At 30.7% G+C, this 13,014-nt stretch overlaps 1 protein-coding gene across 1 annotated transcript in view; it reads right to left on the bottom strand.

Moving 5' to 3' along the window:
* The window catches only part of LOC129227242 (nucleoprotein TPR-like), a 128,765-nt gene that overhangs the window by 71,400 nt on the left and 44,351 nt on the right, over positions 1-13,014 (bottom strand). The window contains exons 25-30 of the mRNA XM_054861755.1: positions 12,209-12,306; positions 11,543-11,677; positions 11,346-11,420; positions 9,577-9,765; positions 5,806-5,912; positions 3,836-3,983 (exon numbers count right to left, since the gene is read on the bottom strand). Of these exons, the coding sequence (XP_054717730.1) occupies positions 3,836-3,983; positions 5,806-5,912; positions 9,577-9,765; positions 11,346-11,420; positions 11,543-11,677; positions 12,209-12,306 (752 nt within the window). The remainder of the gene's footprint in view (positions 1-3,835; positions 3,984-5,805; positions 5,913-9,576; positions 9,766-11,345; positions 11,421-11,542; positions 11,678-12,208; positions 12,307-13,014) is intronic.

Below are 13,014 nucleotides of genomic sequence, written 5' to 3'. Positions count from 1 at the left end.
GTCATGTACCAAATGCTAGTTTTTAATGATCTTATGACATCTTGAAAATAAAATTGCACTTAGATGTTCGTTCACTGGTCGGTTTATCCAATTGAACATTTTTCAAAATCTTGCTGTCAACTACACTGTTAAAATTATAATGCATGCATTTCCCCAACTTCTCTCAGAATCAATTAAATCGTTTATTATGGAAACCACCTAAGTGCGCATTTTTCAACTTTCAGAAAACTAAAAAAAAAAAAAAAAAAAAACTGTTTTGCAGCTTAAGTATAGGTTTATAGTCTCCTTCAAATATTTTTTTTTAAAAAATCAAAAACATGTTATTGGGTAATCTGTTTTTTTAATTTTTTTTCCTTTAAGTTTTTGGGTTATAAATTTTTGAAAAAATTGCACTTAGGTGTTTTCTGCAATAAATGAGAATCTAAAGTTATCTCTGTATAGTAAATAAAAGTAAGGTTTCGAAGAAATTCTGAAAGGACGTCTGTGGCGAGCTTGCGTCCAGGAGACCCTATAGCACCTATAGCCTTGAAATTTTGTACAAAATTACTTCAAGCCCCGGGGGTCAAGGGCACCCATATAGGGGGCAAAGGGGGGCTCGAGCCCCCCCTTAGAAATTAGGACTTCCTTGTTTTTAATATTTTTTTCCTCGCAAAAATGTAAAAATATTTCTTTTCCAACCATTAATGAATAAGTAATTAAAAATGTCCAATTTTAATGACTCTAATCTGTCCTGAAATTGGTTTTCATGGGGAAAATATCAAGCTAAACCATGGTTAAAATATCTGAGCCCCCCTTACAATTTTGCATATGGGCGCCCATGCCGGGGGTGTGCACCTGGGATTTTATTTTTTTAAATTCAAATTATATTTTTTTTTTGTAATTCATTTTTTAAGCTCAAACCTCGCGTAAATTGGCTATTATTGCCTATTAAAAGGGCGAAAAATTACTTGCATATATTGATATTATGTATCGTTGGAAAGGGTGGAATTTTCTGTGTTCTACGCAATTCACTTCAATGCTCCAATTTAAATACGACGGGAGTTATTTGCGTTTTTAGCTCAAAATTTTTTAGCTTTAGCTAAAATTTAGGCACTCCTTTCTTCATTGAATCTATCAGTAAAAAGCAAAGGAACTGCCCCGCAGTTTTCTTTTTTGACTCCACTGGAAAGACCGTATTTTTTTACTCCAGATCTAACTCAACCTATGGTCGAAAAACTAAGCCTCTATCTCCAAAGGGAAAAAAGTTACAATCCGTTAAAAATCAAGTTTGAATAATCTCATCTCCATTAAAATTATTGATGTTTTATTTGGCTTTGCCATAGTTATGTCTTTTTGATTCACATGTTTCTTCTTTCTTATTCACAAACTTTAAGGGTTTCGATTTTAACGGAAGATCTTAGGCTCAACTCAATTCAAGCCCCGAGCTAAAGAGCAAAATATATTACTAGAGACCACGAATATGAAAGCTTTTCAAACGTACAAAACTGCTGTTTTGCAATACTCAGGAGCCCCTTAGCCTTTTCAGCTCTGTAAGTCGGTACAAGTTATTTTGAAACCCGGGGAAGGGGTGCTTTTTGATCCAAAGGGAGCTCATAATGCGTTTTTAATCCATTTCTTTCTAATCGACGATTTAAATATTTGCGAATGAAATAAGATTGCGAAGCAATCTTCGGGGGTTGGTGAGCGTAAGCGAGCAGGAGGCAGAGCCCCCTATTTTTTTAAAAAATATTATTAAAATTAAGTCAAACCATTAAATTTTACCTGTTTTGGCATCAAAGGTAAGTAACAGATACACTTAAGTACAAAAAGAGTTTTTATTATGACAAAATCGAAAAATACTAGCAGATTCGACTCTTTCTCAATGTGCTGCTGTATTGTCACACAAAGGTTACCTGGAAGAGCATTTCCACTTCTAGATTTTCCCCTCATATCTACAGAGCTTTTGTGAAGGATAGAACATTTATTTATTCTTTTGATTCTATTGTCAGAAATTCTAAACACTTTCAAGAAAACACCTCAACAAACTTGAGTAAGAACACCATTTACTTTCAAGTTATACTTGTTTTAGATTTTTTGTTTGGGAACTTCTTTTCTTTTGTATAAGACGTACTTCAGTCCTTTGAGCCTAGCATTCCGAAATATGTTCCATTTGCATTTTTCTTCATGCACAACTTTCACTTGTTGGCTTAAAAGTAATTGCGGACAAAAGAGGGAATAACATCTAGTTACTTTAAACTTACATTAAAGATAATATTCTAAATAAAATATAGACATTTTACTTTAATTATCTTGTCAACCTCTATTCTGAAAAGTATTTAAACTGCTAAAAAAATATGAATAACTTACAAAACATTCATAAATTATAAAATGGGACACGAAAATGACAGCTTCTGTCAGAATGATTCTGATGCTAACTAAAAAAAATTTCTAAACCTGATGGGACATTTTAAAGCAGTACGAGACTGTTAGAAACTTTCAATGTTAGTGTTAACACTATTCACTATGAGTGGAAGGAAACATAAAAGTAAATTAGTGGTGGGATTGTTGGAGTTAACTGAAGTACAGCGATGTGAAATCAGTTTAAAACTACATTTTAACATTTCTGCAAGAGGACTATCAAAAGGCTTAATGCTGGGATACAGGAATAAAGTTTTTCGCAAAAAAAAAGAAAAAAAGAAAAAGAAAATGTTGCTGTTGTCTTGTGCCAGCTAGGCTAGCAACTTGAGGTGCGCTGCTTCACTTATCCAACTGTACCGTAATTGGTGTGAAGTCCGATTTCCACAGTACACACATGCCATAAGGATCCGTTTATAGGGTAGGCAACCATTCACAGCATAACAACACATTCACACAAAGGAAGGACAAGAATAGGAGAGATAAAGTACATACATGCCCAAGCCGGGATTCGAACCCGGGACTTCCCCATCGCAGACTCCTCCGACCACTAGACATGGCAGGCGGCACCTTTGGTTGTTCTATATCTTTTTCTGTTATGTATGTGATTCTGCCTATTTTGATCTTTTTTCGTTCTATTGGTTCCTTCAACCCTTTCTTATTTAATTTGAGCAACTTGTACACTATCATTTGCCAAGTATTCAGCAATTTCCTCATATTTGATTTGTGTATCTACATTTTCAACTATATACTTAGAGGCAAATAGTTATCTATTATTCTTGAGGTATCTTCAGTTTTACAAATATCTTTAGTCTTGAAGGTATTTTTCACAGATGTTATACTTTTTTGTCGTTACGACTAAGAATTGCATGCTTGTTAGTTTAATTGTGTCTTTTACTCTAATAAACTTATCTAAATGCTCACTGAATATTTTTGTATTGTTTATGGGAATTTTACCTGTCACTCCCGAGATTTTGAGTTTGATGTACTCGCATCCAATTTTGAAGGCAACTTTTGCCTTTTCTGCAATATTTGTTACGAGTTATATGCATTGCTATCGTTTTTTATCTCTTTATCTCTGCCACTTGCAGAATCTTCATTTTCAATTTCTCTTTTGGATGAATTTTTATATTCAACTATCGTATTTGAGGTTTGAGCTGGGGTGAGCTGCTACTCTTTTCCAACTGTACTGTAATTTGGTATGAAGTCTGACTTTTAAAGTACGCACATGCGATAGGGACTTGTGTATAGGGTAGACAACCATTCACAGCTTAGCAACACATTCACACACAGGAAGGACAAGAACAGGAGAGAGAAAATACATCCATGCCCGAGCCGGGATTTGAACTCAGAATCTCCTAATCACAGTCAGACTCCTCTGACCACTAGACATGAGGGGCAGCAAAAAAAAAAAGAAAATTATTGGTACAATAGAACTTACTTGTGTATTTGTCATCAGATCTTTCAACTCGTGTTTTGTTTCATTTAACTCACTTGTTAATTGTTCTACTTTCAATTTCAATCGTATATTTTCTGACTGAGCCACATCATGTTGAGTACAGGCTATTTCCTTGTCTTTCTTCAAAAATCTAAGAAAAAAGATGACATCTGAGTTTACAATGTGAAAGAGCAATTAACTAAAATTACAATATTAATAGTTTCATTTTCAAAAATCTTTACACAAGAAGATCCAAGTTTAGGATTTTGTTTTTCTTTAAAATGTTTTATAATCCTTTAACTTTGAAACAATACAAAGAAGTTGTTAGTATTTGAAATATTTCTCCAGTTGCAAGAATTTTTCTTGATGTGCTACCCCTTAAAATTTTCCATTCTAAAACTAAAATTAAATTTTGGAAGACACATAATTTTGTCATATGTTTAGTTCCAAATGTGATGGTACAATAATATATTACAATAAGCTCCCAATTATCAGCGAGTGGACTATCCGAGGGGCGAATTACTTGCGAGTCAATCAACAATCATGCACTTTTGCAGCAAAAAGCAAATACCAATGGATGTTTTTTTTTTCTAAAAACTGCAAATTGAAACTCAGTTGTTTGTATTTTCTTTCTTTATTTATTTTTGTGCTTCCTTCATCGTACATACCCTTGTTCTACATTAATGATAAGTTCTGTTGTGCAAAATACAAAACATTTTTACTGTACTATATACATTTTCACTTTGCAGAAAGTATTATACAGCACACTTTTTGGGGAAGGACAATTATTACCTTATTTGTCCCTCATTTTTGCCTTTTTGCGGTTTATCTGCAATTTTTATTATCCGCGGCACTTGTGCCACTCAATTCTGCGGATAATCGGGAGTTTACTGTAATGTATTTTAATACCATTATAAGCTATATAGTATGGCAGATGTTTTCTGCCCCAATCAGAGCTACTAATTAAAAAATAAATAATTTTCAGAAAAATAGCTGGTAAAATTTAGATGTAATTTTTCTAATTTTCTTTTTATATGTTATTTTAGAATTTTTTAACAGGTTTGCTCATGCAATAATTTCCCAGAACTGTTGATATCTTTCATTTTGGTTTCCATTAGTAATCTTCTTTATTTTAAAACCAAACTTATCATTGTTTCCTTTTAAATTAACCAAAAACGTTCTTTTTTTCAAAATCGGGAAATACATCATTATTAAAAAAAGGTTGATATTCAAACTAAGCATTTTATAAAAAATGCATACTTTTGAATTACTTTTTTTCTCATTAAAATTGTTAGGTTTAAGAAAATTTAAAATTTTGCAGAAAGGTTTAAACATTTAACTTTTCTTTACGCTCAATATATTGTACATGGATATACATGTAATAGCATATTATTCACTAATGTGGGTATTTTCTATGAATAGAAAAATAAATACCTAGGTAAAAACTTTTTGGGTATTTATCTTCAAAAATAAAGCAAAGAGTATTTACATCACTAATCACTACATATTCTTCGCATTTAAATTCCACCAGTGCCTTTTTTTCTTTCGCCATATCATCTGTAATCTAATACTTCTATTCTATTACCAAAAATTGAACTTTTCACTAACATACTTTCACTGCTTAAAAAGATATATATAAGGAAAAATTGGGATTACTGGTCTGAAGAATGGCATTATAGTTTTACAACTCAAACTTCTTGGTCGCTGATACACATTAAACACTCCTTGGGAAGAATAAAATATATGGTTTTAGTTTTCTTAAATAAAAAAACTAGTGAGCAACTCTTGAATTTTACTTATTTTAAATATCTGCCATTTTTAAGCATTTATACGCACTAACATCAGGGGAAGAAAAAAAAAGTAATTGCATTTGCACATATGAATTTGCATATAATACAGGTTGTAACTAGAACTGTTGTTAAACAAATAATTTCAATTTTATTGCATGTATCCAATTATGAAAATCAACTCACTGAATAACTTGTAGAAGATGCTGTGTATCCTTCAAATCTGATTGAACACTTGAATATGTTGTTTCATTCCAATTTTTAGATTGCAGTGCAGCCATTTGAGTACCCATCTGTAAAACAATCATTATTTTCTTTTATATTTTAAACAACATTATCTTTTTTCTTTGTGTACACTATTTGCTTATTTTTGTGTAGTAAGAATGGAAAAGAAAATCAATAATCACAACACAAATTAAACTACTTTCGCAAACTTGTGTTTAAGGGTTAACAGGAATCCTTTTTAGTAATGCATAAAATTATGATCTTAAAATAAAACCAAATTAATAATTTAAGAGAGTATACTTTAAGTCTGATTAAAATCTCACTATTATAGCAAATCAAACAGTGACATTAATTTAAAACAAATTAGAGGTAAAGAGTTAAAACTTCTATGATTACCGGGCGATGTGTATATTAGTAGTAAATGTATCTGCACAGCCTCAAATTTAGCCATGCATGGCGTGAGCCTGTGAGTGTACATTTTCTATATTTGCTTGCATTATAATCAAAAGATTGTTCCTTTAGCCCATTCGGGACGAACGATGCGTCTTTGCGTCAGCGCTAAGTGGTTCTTCCAGGGTTCATACATTTTTGGTTAAAAAAAGTTCCCTGACTTTTCCAGGTTGTTTTTTAGAAAATTCCAGGTTACTCGCTTCATTCAAAATTTAAGTTTAAATAGTAATATTTTCGAAATAATTAAAATTGTTTAAAGTAGCAATGCAGAAGAACTGAAACTTCTCCCCTTAGATTTAAAAAAAAAAACTTGGAATTTTTTTCCCTTTGTTTTCTCTGTCAAAATTTTAAGTTTTTTTAAAACATTTTGTTCAAAATTGTTTTAATTTGTTTACTATTTGTTGAAAACAGAGTACTTTCAACTTATTTTAGCGTTTCTTTGATGTCACGCATAATATTATAGCGGTTTGCTGTAGTCCTGCAGCAACCTTTTAGCATCTGCTTTTGGTTTACAATACTTCTTTTTATTTTCTTATTAGTAGGTTACACAAAACATATTGAGCAAAATGCAAAGCTAAATTTCAGTATAAACATGATTAACTTGTTGCATCAATCGGCCATGTAATGCATAGTAACAAAAATCAACATCCACCGATCATAGGCCAATGCCAATAATCCTTTTTTTTTTCCACATATTAAAGGATGCTTACATTAAAATTTCAAATTTTCTTTTCCAGAAAGTAATAGTTAATTTTCAAAAATTCATAACTTTTTGCACATTTAATGTTAATTTCAATAGTACAAATTGATATAAACATCCAATTCTGTTTCTGGAAGTTTAAGTCTACTTCCATAGTGCAAACGATCAAATATGGCTACAAAGTGAAAAATTTAAAATAATAAGTCGATTTTTGGATTTGAAGTATAAAAGTAGTTATAAATAATTAATAATCCTTAAAAAATTACAATAAAATCAAAATAGTCAGTGTTTAGCACATAAGAATCTAAATCAATTAAAACAAAAAAATGTTATGAAAAAAAAGGCACAATTTGTGTTGTTTTCAATAGTTTGCATTGCAGTTAACATCCAATGCCATTTTCGGGAACTTAGGCACTTAAAAAGTTTTGTGTACTTCCATCTTGGGAATGACCAAATATGGCGGCTATGCCCAAAAATAAGAAATAACTTTTTTAATTTGTAGCATGAAGACAATTAAAAAATAATAAATCTTGATGAAACTACAATTCATTGAAAAGTTTTTATCACATTTGCGTCCGAAGCAGTGAGGATAAGATAAAGTTTTAAAAACAAAATTTTTCATTTATCAAGAAAATTATTTTAAATAATAATAATAATAATAGAAAAACAATTTGCAGACCATTTTTTGTTATTTTCATCAGTTTTCAATAAAGGAAAACATCCAATTCTGCTTTGTTTTTAGAAACTTAGGCATTTTAGGATCGTATCTACTTCCATATTGTGAATGACCAAAGATGGCGACTACGTTTCACACGTAGCTAAAATGATTTTCGATCAAAAAGAAAAAAAAAAAATACGATTTTCCCCGATCGACCCTCCCATCTACAGGTTGTGCTTCAGAAGCAGTATATTGTCTTCTCTCCTGTTCAGTTTGTGCATAATTCCTGTTCACCTGATTTTTTTTCCCTTGGGAACTACTGAGAGCCAAAAATGGCGGCTACTGAAGATTTTTTGGGTCGCCACTTTTTTCATTGCTTTAAAATTGCTACAATTTTTTTTTAAATACATCGATAAAAATGAAGATTAGATCTCATAAACGAAATTCCCTGGGAAAAAATTGGGAAAAGAAAAATTTTTGGGACACATTTGGAAAATTCCCTGACATTTTTGACTATTTCATTTTCCCTGATAATTCCAGGTTTTCCCGGAGCGTACGAACCCTGAAACGAACAGAATGTTGTGTCAACCCATATAAAACTTTAGGCAGTAGAAAGAAATGCGTTCCCCTCACTGACTCCATGCAAGAAAATCTTTGCTCTTTTGGCGCATTTTTCGTTGTGAAAAAAAACGTTCATTTTTCGATTGCAGTTTTCAAGTGCCTGCGTCGGTTTAGATAAAAATTTACGATTTTTTTCGTGAAATTACAATAAAAATGAAGATTAGATCTCATGGTACTTAATTCCTTGGGGAAAAAAAATGGAAAAAATTTTTTTGGAGGACAAAATTTGAAAACTCCCTGACTTTTCCCTGACATTTTTGACAGTGTCATTTTCCCTGACAATTCCCGGTTTTCCCGGAGTGTACGAACCCTGTTCTTCAGAGACTAAAAACGCATATGTGCGTTACGGTAAGTTGTACGCAGCGGGCCTAACGATGCTATTCTGCGTTTTGGATTTGGAAGGAAATGTTTACTATTAGATGGCGTTACTTATCCATGTTCCTTATCCATGTTCCGTTCAAATGATTGCTCTCCTGCATTAGTATTTCTCTGTCTGACGTCAGAATGGGGTCTGTCAAGTGTCTGTGATTTATTGGATTTCGTGAAAGAAAATATAAACATGTGCTTGCAAGTGAGAAGGGAAATGTATACTCATTTTTAAGTGGCTCTTTCTAGTTTCAGTTCCATTTATAATGGGATTGGAGGGGAGATATTCTAGCAAGGGGTTTTACTTTTGTGTTCATTTGGTAGCCATGCTGAACACGTTATCTTTCCAAGGAGGAAAATATCTTAATTTAAGAATGATCCATGGATCTTTTGTGTCACATTGAAACAACTATAAATTATTTTTGTTCTTCATACAGTTGTTACTTTCGAAAATCATGGCAAAGAACTTAGACGGAGATGTGTCATTTGCTCAAAGCAGAATAAAAGACGTAACACTACATATGAATGTAAAATGCTCCATGCGCATTTATCTGTGCTTTGAAATTTTTCATGCAGCTTCAAAAGATTAATTGTTACAATATTCTTCAAGTATTTCATAATATTAAGTGCAAATATTTTTCCTGTTTTGTAGAAAATATAGTTTAATTTTGGTACACTTAGTTATTGCAAAAAAATATATATTTTGCATTTTTATTGTTAAATATCAATTATTTTCATCCAGTTTTTTGATATGATTGAAATTTTGATATATTTTATCACATATTAAATAATGGCTTCATTTCTGCTTAAAGTATACATTTTATCTTATATCATGTATGCGTACTTTCCGAAATTGCGTATTAGGCTTAGCGGGAGCGCGATATTCTGCGAACTGCCGTCCCGAACGGGTTAAAGGTGTAACTAAAATAATACATACCAAATCTAATTGGTTATGGAGATTCTTATTACAGGTTTCATAATCATCAATTCGTTTTCGAAGAGCTTTGGAATCTTCAAGAAGCGTTTCTTCTTGACGAGCCCACGACTCCTTACTTTCTAATAAAGTTTGTTCCGCTCTTTTTACTGCTTCTGTCAATTTTTCAATCTTAAGAGAACAATGCTGATGCTGGAATAGATATGAATAATTTACCACAAGTTCTGAGAAACTATTTCCAATTGATTCAAAAGTGTCAATGAAGTATTCAAAAAATTAGTTCCAAGGACTCAGTTTTCCTTTTTTCTTTTTTAAGCGAGCAGCAGTTAAAATGCAGCATTGACATAAAGCTATGCATGGTAAAAATAAATTTCAGAAACAAACTGAATGCAATGTAAATTAATATTAGTTTCAAAAAAAAAAAAAAATATGATGAATTGATAACCTAATTTTAACAAACATATAAAAAAGGTGAGAACATTCATCAAGTATGCTTTAAGAAAAAAAAGGGGGGGGGGGCATAAAACATTCAAAATTTGGAACATTTCTTTCATGCTCACAAACTACAAAATCTTGATTTTTAAAACATAAAATCATTCATTAAGAAAGTTTAAAGTTTAGTAATGTATTAATTGTAATTTAATTAAAACATGTATGTGTAAAAACTTCCTATATTGAAAAAAAAGGCAGAAAAAATTATAAATCAACTTTATATAACTGGAAAAGGGATCTCTTTGTTGCTCAAATTTTTAAGAAGTATTAATTGAAATACAATAGAATATTTTTAAACGATAAAAATGATCATGAAAAAAGCAATGTTTTACAATTAAAAAAACTAAAATAGAAAATTACTTGTAGTAAGTTTAAAAAGAAAAGTTTTTTATTTTTTACAATGCCAAGTGAAATATTGAAAAATGCATTTAAAGAAGCAAACTTCAAGAAAATATTCTTATTTTCACATTTAAAACTCTTCACTTAATGTTAAATTAAAATTCTTTTTAAAAATTAGACTTCATTATCGGCTCAGTTAACAGAAACCTCGGTTAATCGAAGCTTGGTTGCTTGAGGTTCTACTGTAGTATGAATAAAACCATTCAGTAGGTTGCCACTTTTTTTCTTGACTGTTACTAAATAAATTTTTGCTCCTGTTTTGAGGTAAAAATTTCCCTTTTTGATTATTATTTGGAGATTTATCTTTTTTTTTCTGGTACTGCCAGCAGAAGCTATTCAAGGATATTAGTTGCATTTATAGAGGATTGCGTTTAATTTATTCGGGAATTTTTGATTTGCCGTTTTTTTTCTTCAAGAATGATTATTTTAACGGTAAATTTTACAGTATTTTTTCTCTCTAATTTAAATCTGAATCTTGAACATGCGTCCAAAGCCACGCAATGCAACTAGTAAATAAATAAAACAAATAGTGGACAAATCTTTACTTAAAAAAGCAGAAAACACCAGATTGAAAAGTGATAGCTTAGTTAATGAATTTACAATAACAAATATCTCTATTAAAAGAAAAAAAGTTTTAAAAGGCAATTTTTTGACACTCCTGTAATTTTATAGCTATTAATTGCTCTTTGATTAGAACCTAATTAAAGTTATTAAAATGGAGTTACATATGGTGACATATAGTATATAGCAACCTTGTTAAAATTATTTAAACCTTATATCATTATAAAAGATTACTTATTTTAATTTCAGTTTTAGAACTTTCAAGAAACAATGACTTCTTATATAAAATACTTTTCCCTTCTTTAAAGAAATCTACTCACTTCTTCCTTTAACTCTGAGATAGCTTTAACATCCTGTGCATGGAGGATCAATTCTCTTTCATATTTCTCTTGCACCTTTATAACAATAACAAAACAAGGACACCTCAGAAATACAATGACAAATTATAAGAAAGGTACTTACAAAAAAAAATTGCTAGTTTATTTTCAAAGGTAAAATATTGAGTCGTAAACTTTACCTCATGCAATATTTTTATTTGGCTTTGGCAATCTGTTCTAGTTTGATCAGCATTTTTCTTTGCAATTTCAGCTTGATTTTTATAATCTTCAACAGTTCTTTCCAATTCTGCTATTCTCATCTGAAGTTTAGAGGACTGTTTGAAAAAAGTTAAATATAAAACTTACTTTTCCATAAGGAAATAAAAATACATTGCTTAAAAAAGAAAGAATCTGAAGGGTAAAATTATAAAGAACGAGTTCCTTTGAGTAAAAATTATCAAAAAGTAGAGAACGAAAGTTATCATAAAAAAACTAATGGATTGAAATCTGAAGCACAAGAAATTTTCCATAAAGCAGTAATCAAAGCTACAACATTGAACAAGTCTTCCCCTCAAAACTTTTCATTATTATTGTGCTTACAAATGTGAAACAAGTTAGATATTAAAGAAGTAAGTAAGTGTTGATAACACAATGTAGTATTTTAAATGGTTCATCAGGCTTTTAAATCACGAAAGTCAAATACTTAACACTGCTCTTAAATTCACCATTACTTTTGCAAATAAAATAATCATTAGCAATAATTTGTACTTACAATATAGCCAGCCAAATTACGCACATCGTAATAAAATACATTCAATAAGGGCAAATTTAAAATGCATGCCTATAAAATTGATTTATCAATGTACCTGGGAGCCTGAATTCTGCGTAAGTTTCATGTTTTCTTCAATCAATTCTCGATTAGTTTTTTCCATCTCTTCAAGACTCTTTTCCAATGCAGTTTGAGCTGAATAGTAATAAATAAAAAAAAAATCTAATGCAATTCAGAATTGAGGATTTGATGAAAAATAATTCAGTAAACACTCATAATTTAAAAAAAAAAACAGTTATGTCAACATTTTGTAGGTGCATGCAGAGTTGCACTAAAAAAACTGTCATAAAATCTGGAGCCACTTAACATTAAAATTAAATGGCATAAGTTTGGGACTTTGAAAAAAGTGACATGACATCCGGAGTGTCGTGAAATCCAGTTGTAGTCGTGATAACGAAGTTTGACTGTTATATAATATATATATATATATATATATATATATTTCTTCTTGCATGAAAAGATCCAGGTAACTTTTTTTGAGAACCGCAGTTCTCAATTTGATTCTAAAATCAAAAATTTTTCCATTATTTTTCTGCAGACTGTTTTTGTTATATCTGCTTTTTTTATTTTATGTTTTTATGGTGCGTTTTGTTTAATTACTTGTTTTGAATAAAAATTAGCAATGTCAAGATGTTTTAAAGGAGATTGTGAGAGTGTTAATTTTTGTCACGATATACTGAAATTATGCAGCGTTAACAGCAACCCCATTCTATAGTTAAGTATAAACAATTAAGCCAAATGGACTGCCATGCGTTTAATCAAGATAACCCTTGCAATCAACATATTTGATGTATATAATTAAGTGATATAAACATATAAGTCCCACATTATACTGCACATACA

Source organism: Uloborus diversus, chromosome 8 (assembly GCF_026930045.1).
Source record: "Uloborus diversus isolate 005 chromosome 8, Udiv.v.3.1, whole genome shotgun sequence".
Classification (NCBI taxonomy): Eukaryota; Metazoa; Arthropoda; class Arachnida; order Araneae; family Uloboridae; genus Uloborus; species Uloborus diversus.
The sequence above is the reverse complement of the archived record's forward strand: the minus strand, read 5'-3'. Positions and strand labels throughout refer to the sequence as shown.